The 25962-nt window shown below is 52.7% G+C and overlaps 1 protein-coding gene across 2 annotated transcripts in view; it reads right to left on the bottom strand.

Moving 5' to 3' along the window:
* OPHN1 (oligophrenin 1) overlaps positions 1-25962 on the bottom strand; it is a 51157-nt gene that overhangs the window by 19974 nt on the left and 5221 nt on the right. For both annotated transcript variants that reach the window (XM_048318835.1, XM_048318836.1), the window contains exons 2-8: positions 16207-16302; positions 12134-12195; positions 10592-10663; positions 3989-4090; positions 2935-3045; positions 2126-2230; positions 1042-1171 (exon numbers count right to left, since the gene is read on the bottom strand). In XM_048318835.1, coding sequence (XP_048174792.1) covers positions 1042-1171; positions 2126-2230; positions 2935-3045; positions 3989-4090; positions 10592-10663; positions 12134-12195; positions 16207-16302 — 678 coding nt within the window. The remainder of the gene's footprint in view (positions 1-1041; positions 1172-2125; positions 2231-2934; positions 3046-3988; positions 4091-10591; positions 10664-12133; positions 12196-16206; positions 16303-25962) is intronic.

The following is a 25962-nucleotide window of genomic DNA, read 5'->3' as shown; positions in this document are numbered from 1 at the left end:
AAGCCAGGCTGGTTTGGCCAAGCCCAGCCAAGACCTACACTGGCAGGATCCTGCATGTCCTGAATGCCTGTTTCACAAACCCCACTGCTTGTTCCTGTTGGTGAAAACTCAATAATAAAGCAGCTTTAAAATACTCTGAAGTTCCTGTTTCTGGATTTATTGTCACTTTTCTCTGTTTTCTTACCTGAACTGCTTTATAGGAAATAATTAAACTGGTATTTTTTTCTGTAATTTGTTTTTAAGTTGCAGTTGTCAGGAGGAACAACTTTTCATACCTTATTTATAGGGAAGCATAAATAGAGGCAGCAAATAGCCACTGGCCTGCAGGAACATGCCACATTTGGGGTCTAAAATTACCAAGTGTGCTTTCTTTTAAAAGCAGGACAAACAGACATAAAAAGATATGTATAAATAGATTTCTATATAGGATTAAGAATGAATGCTTACAGAGTTGTCTGTAGCCTCCGAGGTCACAGTTTTGCACATACTTATGTCCCCTGAGCATTCCTGCTGCATGGCCATGGAGAGCTGCAGGGTTTGGAAAAGGCTGTATTTGGTTTGATTTGATTCTGCTCAGAATTACAAGTTTCACTCTCAGCAGCTTAACTCAACACTGGTTCCACCTTGGCTGTGCTCAGCTGCCCGCAGAGGCTCCCAGAGGCTGGGCAGGACACCAGATTCATCCTGGTAAAACACAGCCAAGGCAGAGTCTGCCAGAGCTCCAGGCACTGGAGTAATAAATCCCATCTCATTGGAGCGCAGGGCAATTAGCCCTGTGCTGCCACAGCTCATGGCACTTGGAGAAAGCTCTGTGCCACTGCTGACAAAGCTGCCAGCTGAGGCTGCCAGTGCTTCCTCAGGCACCTCAGGCACTGGCAGAAGGCGACACCCTGGACATGCCGTGCCCTGGCAGCAGTGACACCCGGTGCAGCAGGGCTGGCCTGGGCATGGGAGCTGAATACAGCCCACAGCTGGGTTATGTCAGGGCAGCCCAAGCCTGCACGTTCCCTATTGCATGCAGGTGCATCTCAAAGCCATTACATTTCTCCTGAGTGTACAGGTAGCCCTCGATGGTAGGCTGCCCAGGCAGCTTGCAGGTTAGGGGCGCTTCCTTCATCCTCTTCTTCAGATCTTCCAGCTCCTCCCGCGTGCTGGAAAAGTGATTCCTTGTCTGGTAACAGAAAACAAACAGAAGCATATTTGAAGATGAGCAAAGAGTGAGCTGCAGGTATTTATTCCTAGATAAATCTGAGGTGCTGTAGCAGAAATGAATTGGTTCCCAAGGCACAAAACATGGAAACCACTCCCCAAATCCACATGGAAACTGGCTGTAAGGACCACTGGGCTCTTAGAGATGATCGAAGAGTCACACCAAGTGCAGAGATGGTGATGGAGTGCCATAGCTGGGAGGTCACTTGTTCCCTTAATTAAGGAACTTCAGCACATTTCAAGGCTGGGTGGAGCAGAGGCAGCACCTGAGCTCCCGTTCATACCATTGCTCGCGTAACAGGTGTATTCTCCTCCCAAAGGAGATCATGCTACACTGCTTGGCATGAAAGAGTCACATCAAGACGGGGTACAAAATCCAGGCATTCTGATGGAATACTACACCGACCAATTAATGAGCCAGCAGCAAAACAAGCTTGGCTCAGATTTATTGCTGTCCCACAGAAACGAAGGCCAGTCAGGAAAGACTGAGTATAAAGGAAACAGGACTCAGATATTCTACCCCACGAGCACACGTGACCAGCAGAGGAGCTTATCAAAGCATGTAGCAAGCCTGTAGGAAGCCACTACCATTAAGATCAAGGTTAGAGGCCTTCTTGGAGTACAATTTCCATCTCATGAAACTGAAAGAAAATCTCAGGCTTGTTTATGCATCAGGTTAAATGATGCAACTGCAATAGCCCCTTCCAGAGAAAACAATTTCATAGACCTGTGAACTGGCCTGTGCAGGAGAGGGGAAAACACATGTGAACTGAGAAGAAAATAACTGTATCTGCAGCTCCCACAATGCAAACATGGCCAGACTGCCTGGGTGGAAAGACTTTGCCATCAAAGGAGTGTAAATCCAAATGAGAACAGAAGTCACACAGAAAAGTCCTTCAGCTGGGCAGGGACTCACGTTCTGCAGGCTGAGCTGGAGCTGCTGCTTGTATGGGAGGAAATCCTGCGTCAGCTCCACTGTCAGGTTGTTGTAAGTGAAGAGGCTATGGAGAAATGCCAGCACCTGCAATGGAGGAAAGGGACATGCTGAACTGCTGTGTTTATAACTGAAGGAAAGATGGACAGAGTGTGGGGTTTCAGAAATTACAATTATTTTTTCCTTACAACTTTGGAATGATGCCAGCCTCGATATGGCTCATCCACCACAGTGTCCCTAAAGCCCAAGCTACCACCCACACATCTGTCTGAATAAAACACCCAGAACAAAAGGCCCTGCAGGGAGACCCAGAGCAGATCTGCAGAGTGCTCATCCACAAGATCCACAGGATCCCACGATCCCACACTCCACTGCAGCAGGCATTGGGGCAGAGCAACCACCCAGGGCAGGGTCCCCGCCCTCAGGGACAGTCTGGGACCCCTGCAGGCCAGGCTGGGACAGGTGAGCAGAGCAGGTAACACCTCTGTGCCTCTGCAGACAGACAGCACTTGCCAAACCCAAGGGGGCCAAGATAATCCATAACACGACCTGTAGCTATGTACAGTGTCCAGCCTGTTCCTCAGGATCGACAGCCAGCCAGAAGAAACAGGGCTGGGGCTACAGAGTGCTCCAGCAAGCACCACTAAGGCTGTCAAGATGCAGCAAGCCAAGGCTGCAAGGTTAACTCCTGCCCCACAGGACCTAATCCAACCTGGCAATTCATCCCTTCCTGCCATTGCCAGCACATCTGAGTATCAACCAACGAGACTGAGAGAAAAGGAAGCTCCTACCGGCTCCACAATACTGAATTTCTTGCTTTCTTGTACTTCCTGGATCTGGTACACATACTCGAGGGAGGACTCAAAGAAATTGTGTCTCTCTTTGTCCACCTGAAGGTCAGCCTAGAAGAAAGAGGGAAAGGTGGTAAAAGAAAATACATCAAATGTAGTTTGAAAATATTTGACTTGCTTTTGTCTGTCAGCCCACAGATAGTTCTGTCCTCAGTAAAAACAGCCTGCCAGGTGTCCAGCCTGGCTTTGAACTGGAACACTGGATATTCTTCTAAGTCTGCCCATTTCTGGCTCCCTTCATTCAAGGATCCAAAACCTCTTCTCACTCTGCAAGGACAAGGCTTTCCCAAAGCTCATTTGCTATTTTAGCACAAGCCTCTTCTCCACACACAACCCTATGAGGACAAGGCCACCATCACCACCCTGTTGCCTGACTCCATCTGTGTTCCAGAACCAGCAATTTTGGAGCTGCAGCAGCGGCAGGAGCACACAATGCTCCCAGAGCTCACACACAGCTTGCCTTGCAGAGATGCTTGGAGGTTGATCTGACAACTGGTCTGACAGATCTGACCAGAACCAGCTGCTCTAGTGTGGGCTGGAACAGCTGGGTTTCCTTCCTTGCTGCAACATGCCTGCAGCAGCACCAGCTGGCAGGAGCCCCCTCCTCTGCCTGCCCCCACAGCCACCCCACATCCAGCAGCAAGGCGGGATGCCAGGCCAGCAAAAGGAATAATAACTGGTTATTTTGCTGCCAGAGCACTTCCCAGGTGAAAGAGTGGCCAGTCCCCAGCTGTGCCAGTGCCACTGGTCACTGCCCTACACATCAAGCAATGACAACACATAAAGCCACTACCAGCATCCAACAGACACAGGAGAACTATGAGCTTGATTTCCCTGGTCTCACACAGAGAATCCAGGCTTTGGGTAGATTTAATTGATTATCAATTTCAACGGGTTACTGGAAGGGATGATCTCCCCCCACTTTTTTTTTAAGACATAGAGCAGCTGGTGCTGCTGTTTCTGGACCCAGCTCTGAGGAAAATTCCATACACACCTCCTGTAACTGAGACTCCTTCTTTTTGGAAGACAAATGCAAGTGGCGATCCAGCATAGAGTAAAACTTCTCACCATCCTTCTCAAACTTTTTCTTTCTTTCCTGTAGATGCAAGAGGTTGAAGCAGAACTAGTTATTGGCATTTTCCAGATAAGACTATGCATCAACACCAAGATGCTTTGTGCAATACTGCATTCCCATGGACAGATTTTGGTCAACCCAGCCAGAGAACAGGAGGCCACCTCTCATTTGCTCTGCCTTCACAGCCCCTTGCCTATCTTGGGTGCAGTTACACCTCAAGACCCAGTCTAGTAATACTCCGTGGCATAAGAAGTATTTTTTCATGCCAACATCATGGCAAAAGCCCCACCGCTGAGGTGCTGCTCCCTCTCTCAATCTCTTCAATTGGAGACATACTCATACATCAAAAACCTATTCACCATCTGCTGATGTGCTGTTCACACAGCCCAGAAACAACTGGGCAAACACTGCAATGTCAGAGACACATCAAGGTCAAGAAAAGGTTCATTAGAGTTCGGCAACTTTCTGTTCTAAAGAGTTTATAATTTGTTTCTGAAGAGTACCAGAAGGAAAGCAGAAGCCTAGAAGGTCGACAGGTGGGCAGGAAATCCTCATCTCCCCATCAGCAGTGGTGCAAAGAGAGCACAAATGAACAAGAGCAGCAAACAGAGACACTCGAGAAGGAACCCCCAAGAGCAGGCAGGGAGCAGCAGAACTGAGCACCAGGCTGTTGGCTCCTGCCTTGCACTGACTGTGATACTGGCAATCACAAAACAACCAGAGTAGGGGCCAGGTTACAAAAATACCCACTTCGGATGGTAACTGAGATATCAGGGATTCCTGGGAGGCAACTAAATTACTAAAATCAGGAAATTCCAGCCTGGCAGCAACCTCAGTGCCAGGTCCAAGCAGTTGAGAGCTGGTGTACACATAGCGCAGGTATGTATGGGATGCCCAGATCCTCTGGCTTTTGAAAGCTCAGGAAAGTGGAAAGCAGTTAGGAAGTTCCAGCTTCCTTGGAAATTTCTGTTATCTTTCAACACCTATCTGCTGAGAGCCCTGAAATCCTGTTCTCATGCCCCCACTCAGAAATTCATGGATAAACAAGCATACACCAGTGCCACCACAAACCAGAGCAGGTGGACTCTGCCAGACTGCTGCGTATCAGGAATTTTCCTCATGAATTCAGTAGTGACCGCAGCTTCCCCTGCCACGAAGTTTTGCTTCCCCATTCCCACTTGCACGGACTATTCCAGCTGTCTGTCAGGATGTCCTGCACCAGGATGCCTGGGGGCTCCCAAAACCCCTACCTGGGCTCAGCACAGTTGGCTCCTGATAACAGTAACAAGCCTTCCTGCCAGCTGCCTTGCTGGGAAAAGGATTCTCTCCCCACAAGAGTCCTGACACGGCTGTAGTGAAAGTACAGTTACCATAGGGAAATGGCACCAACTCAACTACCCCTGCTTATGTGCAACTGTCTGGAGCAGGGCAGGCTTAGCTCAGGAAACCTTTTCACCCCAGCAATTACATGCCCTGCCCTGCAGACCCTGGAATTACAGGACACCTGAAGGGAAATGCATCCTCTGGAATCACCCCCTGCAATATCAAGTACTGTGACTCCATGGTAGCAACCTCACACATCAGAACAGAGAGATCTACATCAAATCCCGAGGAGCAGAGTCCTTGAAGGGTGAATCCTAATTTAAGCAGTGCAGCAACTGCGGGGCTGAGGCCAGGAAGGACTATCAAAACAAACCACCACCCTCGTGACTAACGCCCTGATCAGCAAACCCAAACCCAGCGCAATGAAAGCATTTGTGGAGCAGCAGTTCCTGTGTCTGTAAGGTCACACTCCTGGGCTGTCTGTGCCACTAATGCACCAACTAATGCAGCCAGGAACTCGTCTTGTTTCCATTTCCTTAACGAGGAGCCTCCAAACCCCAAGGCCACAGAAGTGCAGGCAAGCAGAGCTGTGGGGCTGCAGGCACAGTGCTCCTGTGGCCACCTCCTCACATCTCAGAGGAGATGGCTGTGCCAGCAGCAGGTCCTGAGATGGAAAAGCAAGTGCTGCCGTGGAAAGCGAGCTCCAAACCCAACCTAGAGTTCTGCTGTCTCCACCAAGGTGGCATGCAGAGGTGGTGGTGGCAGCACTGGTGCCATCCCTGTTCCTCAGCAGAGCTGTGGATGAGCAGATGAAGGCGCAGCAGGAAAGGGGCTGAAGCCCACTCCAGGTGTCCTCTCTTGCCTCTTGCTGCCAGCAAGCAGCACACATAGGGTGTGTGTGTCTGTCCCCACCCTGTGGAGAGGCCAGCAGGAAAGGCAGCCACGCTCCAGGCTAGAGCTGGGACCAACCTCTCCTGCTCTCTGGCTGCGAGGCTGCTCACCTGCACCAGGAGCTGTGGGAAAGCACAGGGCAAGGGAACAGCTGCCCACTGGAGCCTGGTGCTACCATGGCCGGGCACAGCAGAGCCCATGGACAGGGAGCAGGGATGGGATGGGCAGGGGGGATGTGCCTCTGGATGCAGCAGCCTGGGAGCACGTGGCTCCTAGCTTGTCCCCAGGAGAGATGACATTGTTGTGGGAGGCTGTGGTGCCCGTGCAGATGGCCACAAGAACCCATGGAGGAGGCCATGAGCTGTGTGTGGCCATGGTGCCCACACAGATGGCCACAGCCTGCACCTATAGGGAGACCACAAATCACTAGGCAGCAGCTTTGCCACCAGCTTGTGGGCAGCTCCCTGTGGGAAGACACGGTGGGTCTTGGGGCAGAGGGGTCACCCCTGCTCAGGGAAAGACTAGTGAAGAGAAAGGAAAAGCCTGGGAGAACAATGGAGCTCCTTCTGCAGCAGGAGTTGGGAAGCCAGACAGCAACTCCTTTGGGGAGTGCCTCCTCCTCTGCCAGCGCCCATGGCAGTCAGGGGCACACGGCTGCACTGGGGACATGGAGCACTGAGCTTCTGGGGATTGAAGGGACTGGGAATGATGTCCAAGACGGACCCATGTGCAACAGGACCATAGTGCAGCATGGCATTTTGGGCCACTAAGAGGGAGCTTGCCAATCATTCCCACTCTGGCTAATTAGCATATAACTGAACAGCAGAAGGATGACCTACAAATCCTTCTGAGTTGGCTGCTGAACAGAGCAAGCCAAGACAAAAAAACAACACAAAAAAATCACTCAGACTGAATCACAATCTGGAAACATTAGCACAAATTAGTTCCTCATGAATATTCAGCAAAGGGTAGCCCCACGTTCCCATTAAGGTTTGCCAAGTCCAAGTGCCACCCATCTTCCTTTCATTGCTCACTGGGAGCAACCAAGCAGATCCCACCGAGTGCAGGCACGAGGCTGCTCTGCAAAAACCCCACACTGGGAGCTTTGACAGACATTGCTGTACCCAGGAAGGAGCAGGAGCCTGTGGGACAGCACGGGCTGCCTGCTGTGGCAGGTGATCCAGCAGCAGCTCTGGCTGCTCTGTGTGTGCTGGGTCCTGCCCAAACCCCGACTGCTGCTGGCACTAGGGCGACACCGGAGCCCCTCAGCAGCTTCAGGTCCAGCTGACCAAGGGGAAAGGGACAGACAGACTTGCAAAAACTCCCCCTTAACCAGTAGTTGCTAATTAGGATCTTCTGAAATTCCCCTCTTAGGAGAGGTGGAGTGAGTGGCAAGCGAGAAGCCCAGCTCATGGGCCACTTCTCCTCTCCATAAGGAATGAAACACACTTCGCTTGCTGGCAGCCCCCACCTCCATGCACACCTGAGGGGTTTGGGTGCAAGATCAGTGGATGGAGGATCATCACAGCTCATTCTTACGAGGCAGCAGCAGTTAATTCAAAAACAGATTTCTAAAAAGTCAAGGGGTGTAAAAAGAGCAGTTCCATCGAAGCACACTGAGTTCATCCTGATGTTTTTCCCTCACCCACTGTTTTCTCTCAAATGCTCCTTAGGTTCTGCTTCCACAGAGATGAAAGCAAGTAGAAGTTACTATCCCCCCTTCCTTTTAAAATTATAATTAATTAAATTAATAACAGAATTAACTAAGTCCTTTTAGGAATATGTTATCTCCTATGGAAGAACTTTTGACAAACAGTGCAGCTATTCAGCATTCCTCCTGCCCTTACAGTACATCCAAACAAGTTTTTCCCTCTTTTTTTGTTTGCTTTGTTTTTTTTAAAAAAAAAGCTGTCTCCTTCCAAGTGAAACTGGAATTCAACTTTTCCTATTCAAATTCTCTTTGACTCAGTAAGTGTGGCCAGGCTCTTCCCACAGTGTCCCAGCCCCATAGTGTGCAGCTGAGCCCCAGGGCTATGGAGAGGGAGGGATGGGGCCTCCATATGTGCCAGCTCCTTTCCACACTCACCCCCTGCCATGAGTGCCAGAGCTGGGAAGTGGGTCAGCTCAGGGGGTCGCAGATCCTCCCTTTTATCTGTGATGTGGCATGGCACAGCACAGCAAGTCACTCACACTGACAGCAAGTCACAGAAAAAACAGTGACCCCACGGGGCTGCGGCACGAGGGAGTGGCTGGAGGGGGTCCCAGTGACAGCCTGGGGCTGCCCTGTGTGGGAGCACACCCTCCCAAGGAGACTCCATTCGTCCCGGGAAAACGGGTGAATGCAGACTCAGATGTGTTGGTCAGACTGGCTGTGCTCCAGCCAGAGGCATCACAAAGCCCCGATTCAAGGGCTCTTCCTATTTGGCTCCAGCAGCTCGCAAAGGGAACAGAAAACATCTCACAGAAGGCGACGCTGCCAAAATACGGAAACTAAGCAGAGGGCACGAATTCCCTGTGTCATGTCTCCAGCCTGTTCCACAGCCCAGCCTCAGCCTCTGCTCCTGGTGCAGAGCAGAAAGGGTCCACGGGGTGATGCCAGGCCCAGCAGCAATGGGAGGAACCCATGCTGACAGAGCCCCCTGTGAGGAGCCTCAATTTGTACTTCACACCTTCTGCTGCCGGGTGAGGATGACCTGGGGATGCTTTGCAGGCTAGCAGGTGCAGGAAGGCTCTGTGCCCGAGGTGATACCCGAGGGTGCAGCCCACCAGCAGTGTGGCACAGGCTCCTGTCAGGGAAGCATCAGAGCTGAGGACAAGGGGCTGGAGCGGCTGGGGCTCACTCCCAAACTTGCATCCTCTCAAGGCTTTGGAGTGGCACTGGGGACAGTGGTACCTTCCTGTGCATCCCTGTCAGTGTGAGTACACCTGGATCCTTGCAAGGTGCTGCCCTGTAAGCTCCTGTGTGGGGCACTTGTGCTGAGCCACAGCACAGCCCTCTTCCCACCACAGTGCCCCGGCACCTCTGCAGCTCATGGTCCTCAGAAGAAACAAAACCCAAAACCAAACCACAATGGCTGAGCCACCTGCAACAACTCCCTGCCCTCTGCCACTTCTCCAGCTTCTCTGAGCAGTGTCCTGCCACTGTCACCACCCTATGCTTCCACCAGAGCGCCCTGCCCGTCCACAGGGACCGAGGGAGGGCTGCAGGCTGCCAGGTGAATCCATGTCAGTGCCGGGGCTATGGCAGCAGCCCTGCTGAGACCTGTGCCTGCCTGCTGGGCACGGCCGCTGCGGAGCCAAACACAGGCACATGGCCCGTGCACGGAGGCAGCTCGGCTCTCAGGGCACAGCACACTCTGGGAAAAGTGGCCCTCACACACCTTAAGGGCTCTCTGGGAAGAAAGCAGCCTGAGGGACACGAGAGCAGGGGCCGTGGGCAGCACCTCTGCCATGCTCGTGGCTGTAGCTCTTCAGAGGGTTCCACACACCAGTCCTCAGGGCATGGCAAAGGGCAGGAGAGCCATCAAGTATCTCTTCTCAAACCCTGTATTTATTAAATGTCAAAGCCTCCAGATGGGCTGGGCTGAATCCAAGCCCCAAGTGTTCTCCAAAACATCTCCATTTCGGAGCTGGGTCAGAGCCAGCCCCATTTTAAGCTGCCACTGAGTAACGTGGAACCTGGACTTCTTGATAGCGGACAAGGGAAAAATGATCTTTTGTGCTCCACATGTGCAGAATTTGCTTTTTATAGCTTGTTTCTTTAAAAGTTTGGTCCATCTGAAAGACTCATTAGACACTTCATGTAAATATTTCATAACAAAAGCCCTACAACTATAATCAGGTTCTGCCTACTGGCCTCTGCTGCTTTCCCTCCTTCCCTTTTCCTCTCTTTCCCTTCCTCCCTCCCACTCTACCACACACTTCTCTGCAGAAAATATTTTATTCTCAACAGCACTGACTGAACAAAGGGGAGAGGAGAAAAAGCAGCAAGGAGGATCTCCTGGTTGAAACAAGCACTCCTTGCTCAGGATGGAGGCAGTGCTGGAATCAGGCCAGGAGAGAACCCAAAGAATTCAGGAAAAGATTTTGGAGCCTCTTATGATTGAAAAATCAGACTAAAAGTCACAGCACAAACCCTCATGCCAGCAGCTGAAAGCCAGCATTGAACAGGGAGTTTCTGAGCGCCTGAAGTCAGAATGCAGTAGAGCAACTGTCTGCTTGTTAACAACAACACGAGAAAAATCTGAATTCAAACACAGTAACAGAAAACAAGTCTGTTTACACTGAAAACAAACAAACAAGCCTTACCTTGGTGAACCCTATCTGCTCCTTCCGGAAGTTTTCCAAAGGTTTTATCAGCAAATCACTTGCGTTCTGCACCTACAGTGCAAAGAAAAAGCATTTTAGTTGTGGGATGCTGATCAATTTTCTCCTAAACAGAGGCTGAACAGGGCTAGAAGCCAAGAACTTTGAGATTTTAATGTTTGTGACTGGAAACTTCTCTGTCTGTAGGTGAAGTCACTTAACCCATCTGTACCTGCTCTTCCCCATTGGTAACACACAGCAAACCCCAGCCACAGCCCAGGAGGCTTTGGGGGTGTCCTGTGGATGATAGGAGGCGTCCCTCACCCTGATCTAACAAGGCTGCTCTCAAATAAAGGATGGACTTCCCTTCTCTCGAGATTCAGCCAGAAGGTTATCTGTAACAGGAACAGCTAGGGAAAAGGGAAAGCCTGCCTGTGTCTTTTCCACTCATGTCTGAGAGATGCTTTCCTGGATGGTGCTCTGCACACCTTTACCATGAATCCACATGAAAGCTCATCCCAGTTTGTATCACTGGCTCCAGCTTCATCCTGGCACTGGGACCAACCTGCTGTCTCCTCTCATCCCCACTTCTGTGACAGGCTCTGTCCCAAGCTCCAGAGAAGGGAGGGGGGAAGAGAAGGGGACAGGACACCACACAGCCATAGCCCTTCAGGGAGTTCAAAGTTGATGAACATGGTGAGTGTGAAACCTCCTGAGGGAGCTGCTGTAAAAGAGAACTGCTCCTACACGTAGAGGGCAAAAACCCCCAACTTTGAAAGTTGGATAGTGCCCACAATCCCTGAAACAATACCTTCCCCTGCTCCCCCCACTGCCAAAGGAGCCACTGTACCTGGGATGTAATTAATAATAAAGAAGTATCTCAGTGCTTTCCTGGTTTCCTGCTGTTCCTTGCCTGCCCGTGGACCCTCTGGCCCAGCCTGGCAGGAGCTCCTGCTGCTGCACGAGGCAGGGGAATGCAGAGCCACGAAGTACATTCCTGGCATGCTGTAAGCTCTCCACAGAGCCTAACCTTCATGTTTTTCCTGGAATTAGCAGTGAAATGGGAAGCCAGCACTGGCTCTGGAGGAGCCCTGGAGAGTCTGAGGGCACATGGCAGTAGGAAGCCTATGGCAGTGCATTGTCCTGCAGGAGGTGGGCCAGCACAGATGGGCTCAGAGACACCTGCCTTCCTGCACCCAGCAAAAACGGAGTGAAAGCACTTCTTATTCTTTAACCCTTGGTTTCACCACAGAAGCGGCTGGTGAGCTGCCTGCACACACTGCAGCCCCTCCAGCTGCAGGGCCTGGGGCTCTGTGCCTCCTGTACTGCCTTGGAGAGCCACAGCCCTCCACACCTATTGCTGTATCTGCCCTGTGCTCAGGGCCCACGGCCATGGGACCATGGACCAGATGAGTACAAAGCACATTCCCAGTGCTCCCAGCTGCCCTCTGATGAGCAGCCTCAGACCGAGGCACATGGGGCTGTGGCCGTGATTTGGCATTTAGCCACGTCGAGAATGACAGAGCCCAGTTCCTATCTCCTCACCATCATGGACCTCTCCAGCTCCACTTCATGCAGCAACTCCGCAAACTCCTTAAAGGACTCGGCTGTAAGAAAAGAATAGGCTGGTCAGTGGAGCTGGGATGTGGCACTGGAGTATGAGACACATGTCAGGACACCCCAATGTGGCTGCACCCCCAGCATGGCCATCTAAAGGCTGGCAGAAAAAACGAGAAGAGTTGGCCCCTTTTGGCAGAAACTGCAGGCTGGCCTTGAGGGGTATTTATCTATGCAAGGGAGAGGAGGCAATGAGGGAGAGAAGGCAATGAGGGAGAGAAGGCCCTGGGAAGGTAAGAAGATGTTAAGTAGCTTTTATCAGTAATTGTGCTATAGAAATGGCAATGTAGGCGGCAGAGAAGAGGCAAATGGAGGGAAAGGCAAGCAGGGGGAAGGGGCAGCTGCCATCCCCAGGGCCTGCAGCAGGACAGGCCCTGTCACAGCAGGAAAGGGCTGCCTGGCCTGCCTGGACAGCTGCCAGCAGCACCAGGATGGGCCTGGCACCTCTGCCATGGGAAGAACTGCAGGTGCTTGCCAGGACCAAGACAAGTGTGCCAAATGAAAATGGCCTGAAATGACAAAGATCACATTCAGCATCAAGAAGCACAAAGTCCATGTACAGGAGGAAAGGCAGCAGGTGTAGACATGGTCACAGACACTGACACCACTCCCCAAAATGTTAGAAGTGAAACAAAAAGATCTCGCTGATCAGCAGTTGTAGCTAGAGTCCAACTACAATAAAAATAGCATGAAACCTTTCCTTTAACAAACTGAAAAAAGAATAATTTAGCCTGGGGGAAAAAAAGACTAGGTGGGAGTAGCTGACTGTCTTGGGCTGACTCACCCCACACCAAGGGGGAACATGCAGCCCTGCCAATCGAAGGAGAATTTGGGAAGGGGCTGAATTTGTCACATGGGAGGAAACCTCTCAGCAGCACAGCTTTGACAGTGCCAAGCCAAACTCCCATCTCTCTGGGTTGCAAGGCAAGGCTGGGCAAACACCTGCCCATGCAGGTAAGTGTGGCTGTGTGCTGGATGCCTGGGGGAACAACCTGATCACCCCAGTGTACCTGGGAACTATCTGGGAGTTAGCTGGGAAAGGTTCCCACAGTTCCAGCCTGCTCAGCACAGCGTGGGGCAAGTCTGGTGAGTCCCAGGCTCCCTTCTGCCCTGGTGGGAACAGCCCGGAGTGGCTCTGTCAGACCCCAGAGCTCTGCAGTTCAGCTGGGCTGGGCTGGGCAGGGCAGGGCAGCACAAGAGGGGCACAGCAGGTGTACAGCAAGGCAGGCACAGGATTAGCTTGTCCCACAGGTCAGGGAGAGGTTGCAACTGTGCTCTGTGTGCAAGCTGAAGGCCCTCTCCCCTCATTCCCAGCGGCACCTTGAGAGAGGTACCTGTCCTGCTAAAATCCAGCGTGAGGATTCATTCTGCAGCTGCCGAGACACAAAAGGGAACAACTGCAGCCTCGTGACACGGGCCCTCAGCTGGCAGTGGCACAACAGACCTTCCTGATGAGTCAGGAACTTCTGAGCTCTCCTCCAGCGAGGGCTCCAGCATCCAGCAATGCAATGCCCCGACGGCTCATGGTGCTCATGCCCAGGGCCACACATAACTGTCACTGCAGCTCCCCAGGATGATGGGAAACCTGGAGTGCTTGGACACCAGGGGCCTGAGCCAGGAAAAGAATTATCACGGGAGAAAGAGAATCCAGCCCCAAACTTACAGGGAATATGTCAGTGCCTAAAATGTTCCCTAGCTGGTTTATTCCCTTTGCTCTACAGGAAGAGCCCAGGAAAATGTTTCGTGGCTCCAGTCATGGAGCAGACCACTGAGTTTGACCCTGCACCACACATATGAGGCTCAGACCCTGCTGCCAGCCCAGCAGTGCCTGGGAGCAGTGGGGTGGATCTGTGCTACTGGCCTGGGTCAGCAGTTGCCAGACCTTGCAGGGCAGCGTGGAGCAGGGGAGCCATCAGCAGCACCACCTGCCCAGCCACACTTGGGAACTGACACCTGGAAATGCCAGAGCGACTCTGCTGGGCAGCCAGAAGCATTCCAGGAAGGTCCTTACAGCCAGAGGATTCCAGGTTCCTGTGCCTGGGAGGGAGGAACATGCCATCCCATTTCACTGCCCCCTTTGTCTCTGCAGGAGCTGCAGATCTGGCTCCCATGAGGAGCACAGGAGGGGCCGCAGCTGTGGGGTAACACGGGTGCATCCATGACCTTTCACGTCCCCAGGGGAAAGTGCTGCTCACGACAGACAACATCAACCCAGTGTCCTGACTGCCACCTGCAGTGTCCCCGCCGCCACCCGCTCAGGTGCCTGGCTGCTCTCTGCCCACACGAGAGAGCAGTGTGACTTTAGCTCTATTTACAACCCAAACACGTTCTCTTGCAGCGCATAAGAAGCGCCTATAAGTGTTCTGCTTCATTCCCATATCCTGCACATCAAATGAGCTCTGCACTCCCACGCAGATCCCTGGCACCCTTGCAGGAGATGGAAGATGCTACGGAGATGCCAACGCCCCACTGCTGTGTCAGGAACAACGAAGCCTCAACCCCTGCAGGAACAGCAGGGCTTGGGTGGGAGGAGGAACACAGCCCAAGCTTCTTCACAGGGAAACCGGGGGCCTCTTCTTGAAAAAGCAAAACAAATACTCCCCAGCAAAACTGAAGGGAAACACACTCCTTTCACCACGGAGCGTTTTACATCTGCTGTGATCTCTTCTTGCTCTCCCTCATCCCACAACCCCTTTATTCAACCTCTGCCATTCCCAGCAGCCTTGCTTGGTCATTGGAGCTTTGCCCCTTCCAGCCAAGAGGAGGGACACTCCTTTTGCATGGCTGTTTGCCTCAGACCCCTCAGCTCCCAGGAGGGGCATTTACATGGCAGAGTTCTCCCCTCTCTGACCCAGATGTGTTTGGAAGCTCAGCACCTCTGCTGCTATTAGGATTTGGAAGCTGACTCATTTCCAGCAGGTTTCACCTAGAGACTTTCCATAAAGGAAACAAGCCTTGGAGGGGCAGAGCTGCAATCTGCTTCACATGGCTTTAAATACAACAGCCCAAGGAACAGGCTCTACTTCCTTCCCCTTCTGATGGCAGCCGACAGACCTGACATCAGCAATGTCACACTGCTGCCACTCTTCAACTGCTGCCTGAAAAAAGCTGGTTTTCTTTTTCTTTTCCCCTCTGTGCAGCTCCTGGGAGCAACCTGGCAAAGACCCTGTGCCCCGCCCCAGGAATGCCCTGTGCTCATTCTTGGAGAATGCCCCATGAGCCTATGAGCAGCCCCAGCCCCTCAGCCCAGGCAGGTGGCCCAAGTGTTTTGTCTCCTGGGGCAGGGTCAGAACCCTGGGGGCTGAGGATCCCCTGTTGTCCCTCCTGCAGCCTCCTGTCACCCTGCAGTCCACCCACCCCGCTAAGCCAAGAGCAGATTCATGTGAAACACGTGGGGTTTGGGGCATTCAGACCCTTCGGTTCAGCCCCCTGGGCAGTGGATGCTGAGTGACTCCCAGAGCTGTGCCGGGGGAGGGCAGGGATGTAACTCAGCTCCAGGATCACTAATCCCCAAGCAGATGTGCAGGGAGCAGCCCTGCAAGGCTGCCCAGGGCACAGACAGCCATTGTTTTCCATTTGAGACACATCCAGCAACCCTTTTTCCCAGCAGTTTGCAGCCTGGTGCCTTTGCAGGGCAGCGTGAGGCAGTTTGTTCCTGTGAGGCCTTTCCAACGCAGCCAAGGCAGCTTTGGGGGCAGCACCTGCTGGGCTCCTCTGCAGCACTGGGAAGAGGGGCTGCCTGGGAGTTCACCACACCACCTCCTGCCCAGCACCTGGCAGCATGGAGCAGGCCTGGAGCCATGGAAAACCTCTGCAAATTATCCGCTGAATTGGGAATGTGAAACTCGACCCGTGACTGTTCAACTTCATAAAATAATCTGTGGAAGAGCTGCCTGGAACCTGGCTCCTGAGGCTGCTTAAAAACCATCAGGCAGGCTAATTCCTAGAGAGGGAGACTGTTCCAGTTACTGGAAGTCAGCTTCAAAAAGCAGAGAACTCACCAATATTGATCTCATCATCCGTTAGGGTGTCACCAATGAAGTCGAACTGGAAGGACTGCAAAGTCTGGGAGAACTTCTGCACTGCTGAGGAGTACCCTGGAAAAGGACAGAGCAGTCAGCTGTGGGTCTCTGCAATTGTTCTACAGAGGCTGCAAGTCTTAGGAATTTATCCTGAATGGAGCAAGACCAAAGGAAGGTATTTATGAAAATCCATAGGCATTGGGAATTTCAGCCCTGCAGAAAATGCTGCAGCATTAATAACCCTCAGTGTGGGACAGAGGCTGCGGAAAGCATTGGCTTTGGGCTTTTTCTCTCTCTGAAAAAGCTTCTGCAGCACTAATGGATGCACCACACAGTACAACAACTGATCAATGGCCTTGTGTACAGCCACATACAGGAAGGGACACTGACACACTTCCCTGCAGGAAAACACATAGGAGATACTCCAGGGCTCTGTGTGCACCGGCACAGCTCCTTGGAGCACAGGGGCTGTCAGACAGGCTGACCACTGTTCACAGGAATTGTTTCATAATACGGGACAAAAATCTGTAGTCAGAAAACAAATGTGAGGGAAAAGGCAGGACTAAAAATAATTGTCCCTCTTTGGGGTCATGGACACAGACAGGCCCTGAGGGAAGGACAGTGCCACAGAGCACAGAGCTGAGCCAGGGGGCTCAGCTGGGCTTGCCTGGGCACCCACAGATGGGCCTGGGACCTGCTGCTCCCGCTGGTGAGGAACAGTCCGGGCTGGAAGCAAAGACACTGCCTGATGTTGGCTGTGGCTCAGATCAGATTATTTTTGGACCTTCCAGAGAAGTTGCTGGCCCAAAGGATGCTTTGTGCCTTTGCACCCTGTGTGGCTGCAGGACGTGGCTGGACGGCGTCTGCTGGCACTGGCAGAGGAGCCCTGGGACGGGGCACTGACACCACAGCAGAGCCCAGCCCAGGGCCAGTGGGATCAGCACCAGTGACACTCACTGGATCAACTACACCATCTTGCACAAAGCTACAACAAATTCCTGAGATACAAACAGACGGAGGCTGCACTTGCCTGACCTCAGGAAGCAGGATGTAGGCGACAAAAAGAAAAGCAAAGGAATAATGTTATACTCCAATTTACATTGCTATTTTCCTTAATTTGGGACTCCAGCTATAGGCACAGTCGCAGGCTGGACTCCTTTGTGGTGGTGCACAGAGATGACACTTTCAGAAATTCAGGAAATTGCAAGTGGGGAAGATGTGATGGCACAGACGTTAACGTGCAACCAGCTCCCACTACTGCTTTACCAAACCAGCACCATGATTGTTGTATATAGGAACTTGGTGTACATGGATGGGTTTTCTTTAGTTTGAAAATAAAACTTACTACTGTGGTGGCAATCATGGGATGTTCAGAAATGCTGCTGTGAAGGGGAGAGAAAAATTGGACAACACTGAAATGGATGTTGGGGAACAGAAATCAAGTGGCCTGTGTGGGATACCAGCAGGTCCCCAGACTGCCCTGCTTTCCCTGTCCCCAGGTCAGGAGCTCCTGCCCCTCCCCAAGGTCCCCAGGCAGGCATGGACAGGGGGAGAGCCGGGTCCCTGGTGCAGGCTCAGAGCGCAATCCCCGCTTCTCCCTCAAAAGCCTCGTTCAGCAGCTCCCTCCGATGGGTCAAACCTTTGCTCCTGAATGGGCGGATTCAGGCCTGAATGTTGCTATTTAGCCCCAGCTGCCAGAGGCTGGAGCACGTAAATGGGTGAACTCTTACACAGAACGATGTCATTGACTTGATGGAAAACCTCAGCAAATAATTCCCCCTCAGTCCCCCAGCGCTCGCTCAGACCAGGCCGGAGGCTCATTCAGCCCTCGCTCAGGGGAATCTTTGTTCATCCCCCTGAAAACCCCCATCACCATCCCTGACGCTGCTGCGGCCCCATCCAGCCCCTCCCCTGCCGCTGGTCACAGGTGATGTCCAATCCCTCCCTCTGAACAGCCCTCCCGGCCCAGTGTGTTTCCTTGAGCCCCTCTGAAAGCAGCAGCACTCCCAGCCAGCGTCCATCTCTCTGTCTGTCCATCTGTCCCCTCCATGGGTGCTGGCTGGGGCAGGTGACAAGGCACCATGGCTCTGGTGTCCCCTTGAGCCAGGAGCACGGCAGCACATGCAGGTCCCGCGGGTGGCACCTGGCACAGACAGAGGCTCTCCGTGTGCCGCGTGTCCCTGCCAGCCCAAGGGAGAAGGAGGGAGAGAGGGAGAGCGAGCGTGAGCCTGCACCATGTGTGCCTGGCAGGCTCTGGAGGAGCTCTTAATGGAAACCAGGCTCCTCCAGACCAACACAACTCAGCTTCCACACGTACAGAGCCTTGGCTGAACACTGGCTCCTGACAGAGCTCCTGTGTGCATGCACAGGACAACACTGCTGCTGCTGCAGCGCTGTCACAGCTCTGGGGTGTGACTGGGACACAGCATGGGGCTGACTGACTGCTGGCACTGTGGGACAGCTCTGGGGTGTGACTGGGACACAGCATGGGGCTGACTGACTGCTGGCACTGTGGGACAGCTGTGGGGTGTGACTGGGACATAGTATGGGGCTGAACGACCACTGGTACTACGGCAACATAGGATGCCCCCGCTCAGGGGCTGTGTCTCTGCAGGGCTCAGCACGAGGGCCTGAGGCAGAGAATCGGCATCAGTGCTCAGAAACACTTGGTGAGACGTTGCCCCTTCCCTTGGTGGCACCCGAATGGCAGTGTGGTGACACCAGGGATGGTGCAGGACAGGGGGGCCGGGGAGAAAGAGATAAGCCATGGCTACAGGAAAGAGGCTTGACCACAGGAAGGGGCCAGCAGGATGAGATATGCTGTGTGGAAAAACGGGGCTCCATCCCACGCTGGGAGAGATAAGTCTGTGTTCTCCCTTGTTTTCACAGTCGGAAATGTTTTCCCTCCCAATACAAACACTCGGTTGCCAAAGTCTCCTGCTCTGCGCCCCCAGAGCCTGGCAGGAGGGAGAGGCGGCTGCAGGGCCTGTCCTGCTCCCCCAGCACCAGGACCCAAGGATCAAGGAATAATGCCATGCTTCAAGCTGGAATATCCCCGCGAACAGCACGCCAAGGCTCAGCACTGCCCCAAGGACCCTGCCTGCTCAGCCTGTTTCCATGGAAACACACCAACATGAATTTGATCAGGAGTCCTCAAGGACTCTTCTCCCTTCCAGCGTCAGGAAGCAATGCCAAGTTTCACCATTTGTGGTCACAATGATTTACTCTTCTAGTAAAAATAAAGTTCCATCCCTGCACAGAGTGGCCCCAGCCGGGCTGTGGGGCAGGAGTGGGGAGCAGCAGTGCCAGCTGTGTTGGCCTCAGGAGGCACACGGAGAACTCGGGGCTCTATTTATGTGTGGATAAACACACCTCCAGAGCCAGCAGCTCTGGAAGGATGGGCCTCATAGCCTGCTCAGTATGGACCTGGAAGGATTCTCACTTCAACCTTTCACAGCAACCACAGGTAACCAAAAACCACAAACAAAAATGTGCTGCTACCACTGCAAAAGCCACAGGCCTCTGACAAAACACAAACACAAGCAGAGCCCCAAACCAGGCTGTGCTACTGCTTTTTCCTCCACTGCTTAGAATTTAAACCAGAAGGAAACCATCACCACAGGACAGAGCCATGGGGGAACAGGGTGAGCAGACAAGGACAAAGAATGGGGCACAGAGGTGTCGCTTGAGGGTCTGCAGTGCTTAAGGTGACACAGGTGCACATCCTTAATTAGCTTTACTAATTGCAACCCAGAGGTCACAATCTGTGTGACTGCAGTGGTCCATTCCCAAGAGAGGAAACCATGCCCCTGAGCACACGGAAATAGAAGTGGCCGTGACAACCAAGCCGTGACAGCTATGGGGACCAGCAGGATCTCTGCACCAGGACAGGAGAGCCGTGCTTGGGCTGCCTCATTTAACACCACAGGGACACAGTGGGACATCGGGGGTGGCACAGGTGCAACGAGCAACCTGATTTTTGAAAAGAAACACTTTGAAAACCAACAGACATCTCCAACTGTGCAGGAGAGCAGGTGGGGAGGGTACACCTCACACTGGCCAGGGCCAGGCTGCCAGCACTCTCACCCCCGTTATCCACACCCAAATAGCCCTTGTTTATGCGACACTCGTTGGCTGTGCAGCAGCTGGTATACACAGCACTGCTCTGCTTCTTCCTAGGAAACAGCCAGATGGGAATTGCTGCTCCTCCAGAAGCACAGGGGCTGAGCAAGCAGTGGGTTCAGCAGCCCTTTGGCTAATCCTCATCACACGCTGCTCCCTGGGCATCGCACTGAAAATTAAGAAAGGAAAACCAAAATAAAAAGACATCCCCCCAACCCCCAATCATTGCAATCATTGGTCAGTGACACTCCCAGTGCAAAGGCAGTCCTGAATCTAATCTGATCCAACTGAAAGCATGAATAGCTGAACAGTGATGGGGCTGCAGCATCCCTGTCCTGTTCCTGGGAAGGGACAGAATGTCCTGGCCCACGCTGGAAGGTGAGAAGTGACTTTAACCAATCTCCCTGCCTGCACCTATGCATGGGCAGCTCGGGGAAGAGCAGCCAGCAGCGATTTCCATCAGGGAAAAAGTAATTCCAGAGCTTCTGCATCTGCCTGACCCACAGATTGCAGTGCCAGAGCAACTCAGTCACAGCTTTAGCAACCCATGAAGAAAACCCGTAAGGAAGCAATAAGGAGAACCCAACCTGGGACTGACCATGGCAGTGCAAATAACCAGAGCAAAAGTAAGCAGGAGCTCCATCATTGCATTTTGCTTTCTTCTTTTTCAGCTTGAAAACAGAACTATCAAAGCCGGCCACACACTTCCTTTCAAATAAGCAAACAAAAGACAATATAAGTTCACTCTGTCCTTAAAAAGAGTATTTTAAGACATGGAAATTTTCAGGTTAGGATCTGAACCCTGGAAGTCCATTTCTGTCAGGGAAACGTTGCAAGACCCTGACACACAGCAGCTGAAGACACACCTACATTTCCTACCAGTGGCCCCTATGGACAATTTTCTCCTCCCTGGTGGAGAGCTGTGCACAGCATACATACAACATGTGAAATGCCACTTTTCCCAGCACGCAGAGAGAGGGCTGCGATTCCTGAGGGGAAAATAATGTGCCCATTGTTACCAACTCCCACCAAAGCATTCCCCGGGGAGTTGCCTGACTAAAGAGATGGAGCTGATCCCCATCACCAGCCTGGGGATGAGGTTCTGGACATGGTACCCGACCCACTGCTTCCCAGGGATTCTCTGTCCTTGCTGCAGAGCTTTAGGAGCCAACACACAAAGTATGTGGCCAAGGGGCCAGACTCTTCTCCGAGACATTGGATTTACACTGTGTGTACTACCTGCATGAAGTCCCCAGTCTCTGTCCCACCAAAATACCTCAGCCTGGAAAGCCATGAGATCCCCCCACTGAGCCCAGATGTGCCATTAGGATCAGGAGTAACAAGCCCTGACTCATGCAACACTCCCAAATACTCTACAGCTGCTCAAACACAGAAACATGTTGATTTTCTCAGATGAGGATAAAAAAATAACGCTCCGATCAGCCTTCTAGGTAGTCCCAAATCCACACAGGATCCTGCAAGGAATCCAGCCCTCTTGGTGCTGCCCAGAGGAAAGATGCTCAGCACTAGGGAATTACGGAGCAGCCCAGGACAGGCAGTGCCTGGCATTGACCCAGGGCAAGCCGTCCGCAAGTGCCCCTGAAGGCTCTGTGGGGACTCAGAAATCCTGACACATTGGACAAAGGCCATTTTTCCCACACTGACACGGGTTTTCCACTTGCCAGGAGTAAGTGGCTAGCATGGACTGCTAAAAATAACTTGCTATATTTAGCTGTGCTTTACAAATCTCTTGCAAAGGAATTTACTGGATGTCTCACACTCTGTCACACATTTACCTCTCCTAATCAGCCCTTCATTAACTGACTTGTTCATAAGCTGCTGCTTCCCTTTCACAGCCAGTCCAGCCCAGGCTCCAGGCAGCAGAGTAGGGCTGTACTCCCAGAAAAAAGGAATTTTTCAGTACCTCCCCCTAACCAGGGACCTTTTGCTCTGCAAGCTGGTTACCTGCCCTCTGGACTATCGCCTCCACTCACACATCCCCCTCCGACTCTCCCTCCACCCTCCACAGTTTCTGTTTCCTGTCCTAAACTTCAATCTTTTATTCTCATGAATTCTCCTCCTTGCCCAGCCAGCCTTGTGGGAAGTGCCCAAACTTGCTTGACAGGCTTGTTTTCTTATTTACTGTTAAATTAAAAACCCAAGTACCCACACAGAAGTGGTTCACACTCATCATATAATTCTTGCGCCTGTCTTATCTCCCTCATTGCCTGATGGAAACTGGCTCTGCTGAACCTGCCATGCTCCAGAGGAACTGGCAAGGGTTATGAGGCTGCACTGAAGCTCAAGGCAGTTAAACACACAGACAGGCTTTCCTGGATGCCTGGAGCAGAAGGAGACCATGGGTCTCCTCACCAACAGCTTGGAAGTTTGGCAACGTATCAGCCCAAAACCCCAACCAAAACACAAAGCAACCAAGCAAAACTGGAAGGACAACAAAGTTTTGGGGTATAATGGTCTGTTTTGGAGAAAACTGGGAGCGAGTGATGTGGGATACAGCTTCTGGGAGAAGGACGCACTCTTATCCTCCCTCGGATTAAGTTATCTTCTTCCCAAGACCTCCACAGCGACAGATCCATTGACCAGGAAGAGAATCATGCAGCATTTCAAAGCAAAGACATGGAACATTCTCCCAGTGACACTCACTGGCTTGTACTGGTTTCCTAGAGAGTGGCACTTCAGGCTGTATGTTTAATGTTTTTATAAAGGACAGTGTGTTGGTTGAATTTTTTTAATGATTTTTGCATCTGAAACACGAGGGCAGCACAGGATGCTGCAGCACAGCCTCCTGCCTGGCCCAGCACACCCAGGGCACCCCCGCTCTCCCCACCAGCAGCAAAACTCCTGCTGGCATCAGCACTTCCCTCAGCGCTCCTCAGGAAGAGCCATGGGTAAAACTGCACTTTGGAAGCCTGAACTTCTCAGAGAACAGATTTTTCCCCTTTGGCATTTTGCTGGCCTTTCAAATCAACCTTGCAGCCCTGCAAAGCTGGAGGAGTTGCTTCAGCAAAACTAGAAAGAGACACAGGGCAGCCAGCCCAGAACACGTGGCCAACTGAAGTGGAAGTTAAGCAAAGATGAGCGGCCTTAGAAATCAGCAAAAGTGGTGAAAGGCGCAGTAAGAAATAATGCAACTGTTTTTTTGGCAAATGCTCCCAGGGTCGCAGAGGCAGAGAAGAGTCACCCAGGAGGAAATGCCATTGTAGTCCTTTGGTTCACCATGGACCAAGCCCAACCGCGGGGCTGGTGCTGCCACACCTGCAGGAATTCCAGACCACCTGGTGTCCCAATCCGACTGTCAGCACACCAGGGAATTGCTCAGCACTGCGCTGGAGCGCACTGCACCCAGGAGTAGGAGGGAGAGCCACAGCTGGGGAACAGTGCCCAGCTCTGTGGGCACTGGCACTGCTGGTGGAGGTGGTGCTGGCGTTCCTGTGCTGGGCAGTCAGCAGCTCCCAAACCCTGCATGGGAGGCTCCAAGGGCGGCAGGCAGTTTTCCTGAGAACTCCCAACACAAAGGCTGCGGGACGCCTGCCCCTGCAGCAGGGATGGCCAAGGTGAGTCATGGGGATGGTGCTGCCAGGTGAGCCCCGGGGATGGCAGTGCCAGCTGAGCTGTGGCTGTGGCAGGTGGGGGACACTTCGGGGCTGGAAGCCAAGCAGGCAGCCAGCTGGAAGCAGGGTGACGTTGGCAGGTGGCTCTAGCTGCTGCACCTATTTATACATCTGTTTACATCACTATTCTATTCCACAGAAGCCAGTTACCACCTTCAGAATGCCAGCCTAGGGACAGGTCCTAGGGCTGGGGAATAAAGGACGGACTCTTTGAAAAATAAAAATACACGAAGCAGAGCCATGGAAAACAAATGGATTTTCCCCTCCCTTGGGACGAGTTAGCTGTCAGGGAGGGGCAACAGCCACTTTCCCAGGGGCATCAAGAGAGCGAGGGCAGAGCTGCAGAAATCCCTGCAGTGCTCCAGGCCACCCAGAGCCCCCGGCTCCGAGAGCAGCCGAGCAGGCTCTTGGCATGGTGCTCTGGCGTGAGCAGCAGAAGAGGGTGTGCTCCAAGATCCGCAGCTCCCCGCTGTACAGGCAGGACGGACACAGGGAAAACAAACATGAAAACAACGGACTCTTATCCGACGCAGAGCACGAGCAATCCCCACAGAGACATCTTATGATCTGCAGAGCCCTCGCATGCATCGCCCTGCAGCCCCACTTCCCAGGCAGGGCAGGTTGCGACGGGCAAGGGAGCCGCACTCGCTCCAAGCACGGATGATTTCAGAGTTTCCTTCGATAAGGGCGCAGCGGGGCCGGGCCAGAGGCCAGCTGAGTCACGCAGCACGCCGGGGAGGGATCGCCAGTGCCTTACCAGCGATCCAAAGTGGTTCAGCGTGGGAAGGAATGCGCATCCCTCCTGATCCAGGCTGGGAGACAACACCAGCGTGGGCATGGCCTGTCCTGCACCAGCTGGCACCTCCTGGGAGACTCCTGGGCACCATCAACCTGACCAACACTGGGACAGTCTGACCTGCAGAGCACTCTTAGGGGGGCTTTGCCAAGAGCTACCTCCACTCTGGGCACCTCTGCAAGGACTTGGGGGTCTGGCTCTGTGCTTCCACCTCAAACGGTCGCCCAATGCTCTGCAAGTCCCCAGTTCATCCTGTGATGGCACAGGAATAGGTTGTGTCCCTCGTTCTCCATTTTCACAGCTAAAAGGTTTAGTAACATTAATAAATCTACTCTTGTTTTAAACATTTCCAGGCTCTTCAAAATCAGGCTTGGCTGGCGGAACAGGATAAAAAGGAGAGAGATCAGACTGAGAGAGCAACTAACTTCTGGGCTGTACTTACAGACTTTATCTCAGGCTATTCTGCTGCTCTTATCATCACTTGAACAACTCGTGACTGCACATTCACCTGCATGGAGAATTCAGTGACAGGAAAGGACACTGGGCAGAGAGGCTGTGTTTGAATGTGCCCCGGGAAAAAACAGCCAGCACGGCCCGGGATCACCGCTCCCAGCATAGCAGCTTGGCCAGCGGTGCTGAGGAGGCTGTGAGACACAACACAGGCTGCTGTGGACAATCCACCATCACTAGAACAGAAACAACAAGGTTCCAAAAGCTTTCTCATTCACACGTGTCAGAAGCTCAGACAGAAGCTTTATGTGTTTGGAAAATTTGTTTAATGCTGAGTAAGGAAAAATAACTGCTGCCTGCTGAACTTCTCCAGCAGTTCCAAAGCTGCAGCATTTTGGTGCTCAGTATATGTAAATGGTGCTGATTGTTCACCAGAGTTTTTTCTATGAACCCCCAGTTCTCCAAACCTCTGTGTTCTTGCTAGGCAGTGCCGCAGGGCAGTGCTCCGGACACTGCAGCCCCCACAGCAGCGCTTGCCCCTCTGTCCCTGGAGAATGGCCCATCCTGGCACTGCAGCCCCTCCCTGCAGCCCAGATCCATGGTTGGGCAGCCAGGGATAAGTGCCAGAGCCACGCTGTGTGGGCAGGAGGATGCAGTGTGGCCAAGACGTGCCACAGGTGTCCAGCCACGTACTGCAGCAGAACGGAGCGGGGACACCGCTGTCACCCACAGAGC

This window comes from Corvus hawaiiensis, chromosome 14, assembly GCF_020740725.1.
Source record: "Corvus hawaiiensis isolate bCorHaw1 chromosome 14, bCorHaw1.pri.cur, whole genome shotgun sequence".
In the NCBI taxonomy this organism is placed as follows: Eukaryota; Metazoa; Chordata; class Aves; order Passeriformes; family Corvidae; genus Corvus; species Corvus hawaiiensis.
Note: the sequence above shows the minus strand (reverse complement) of the source record. Positions and strands in the feature narration are given on the sequence as shown.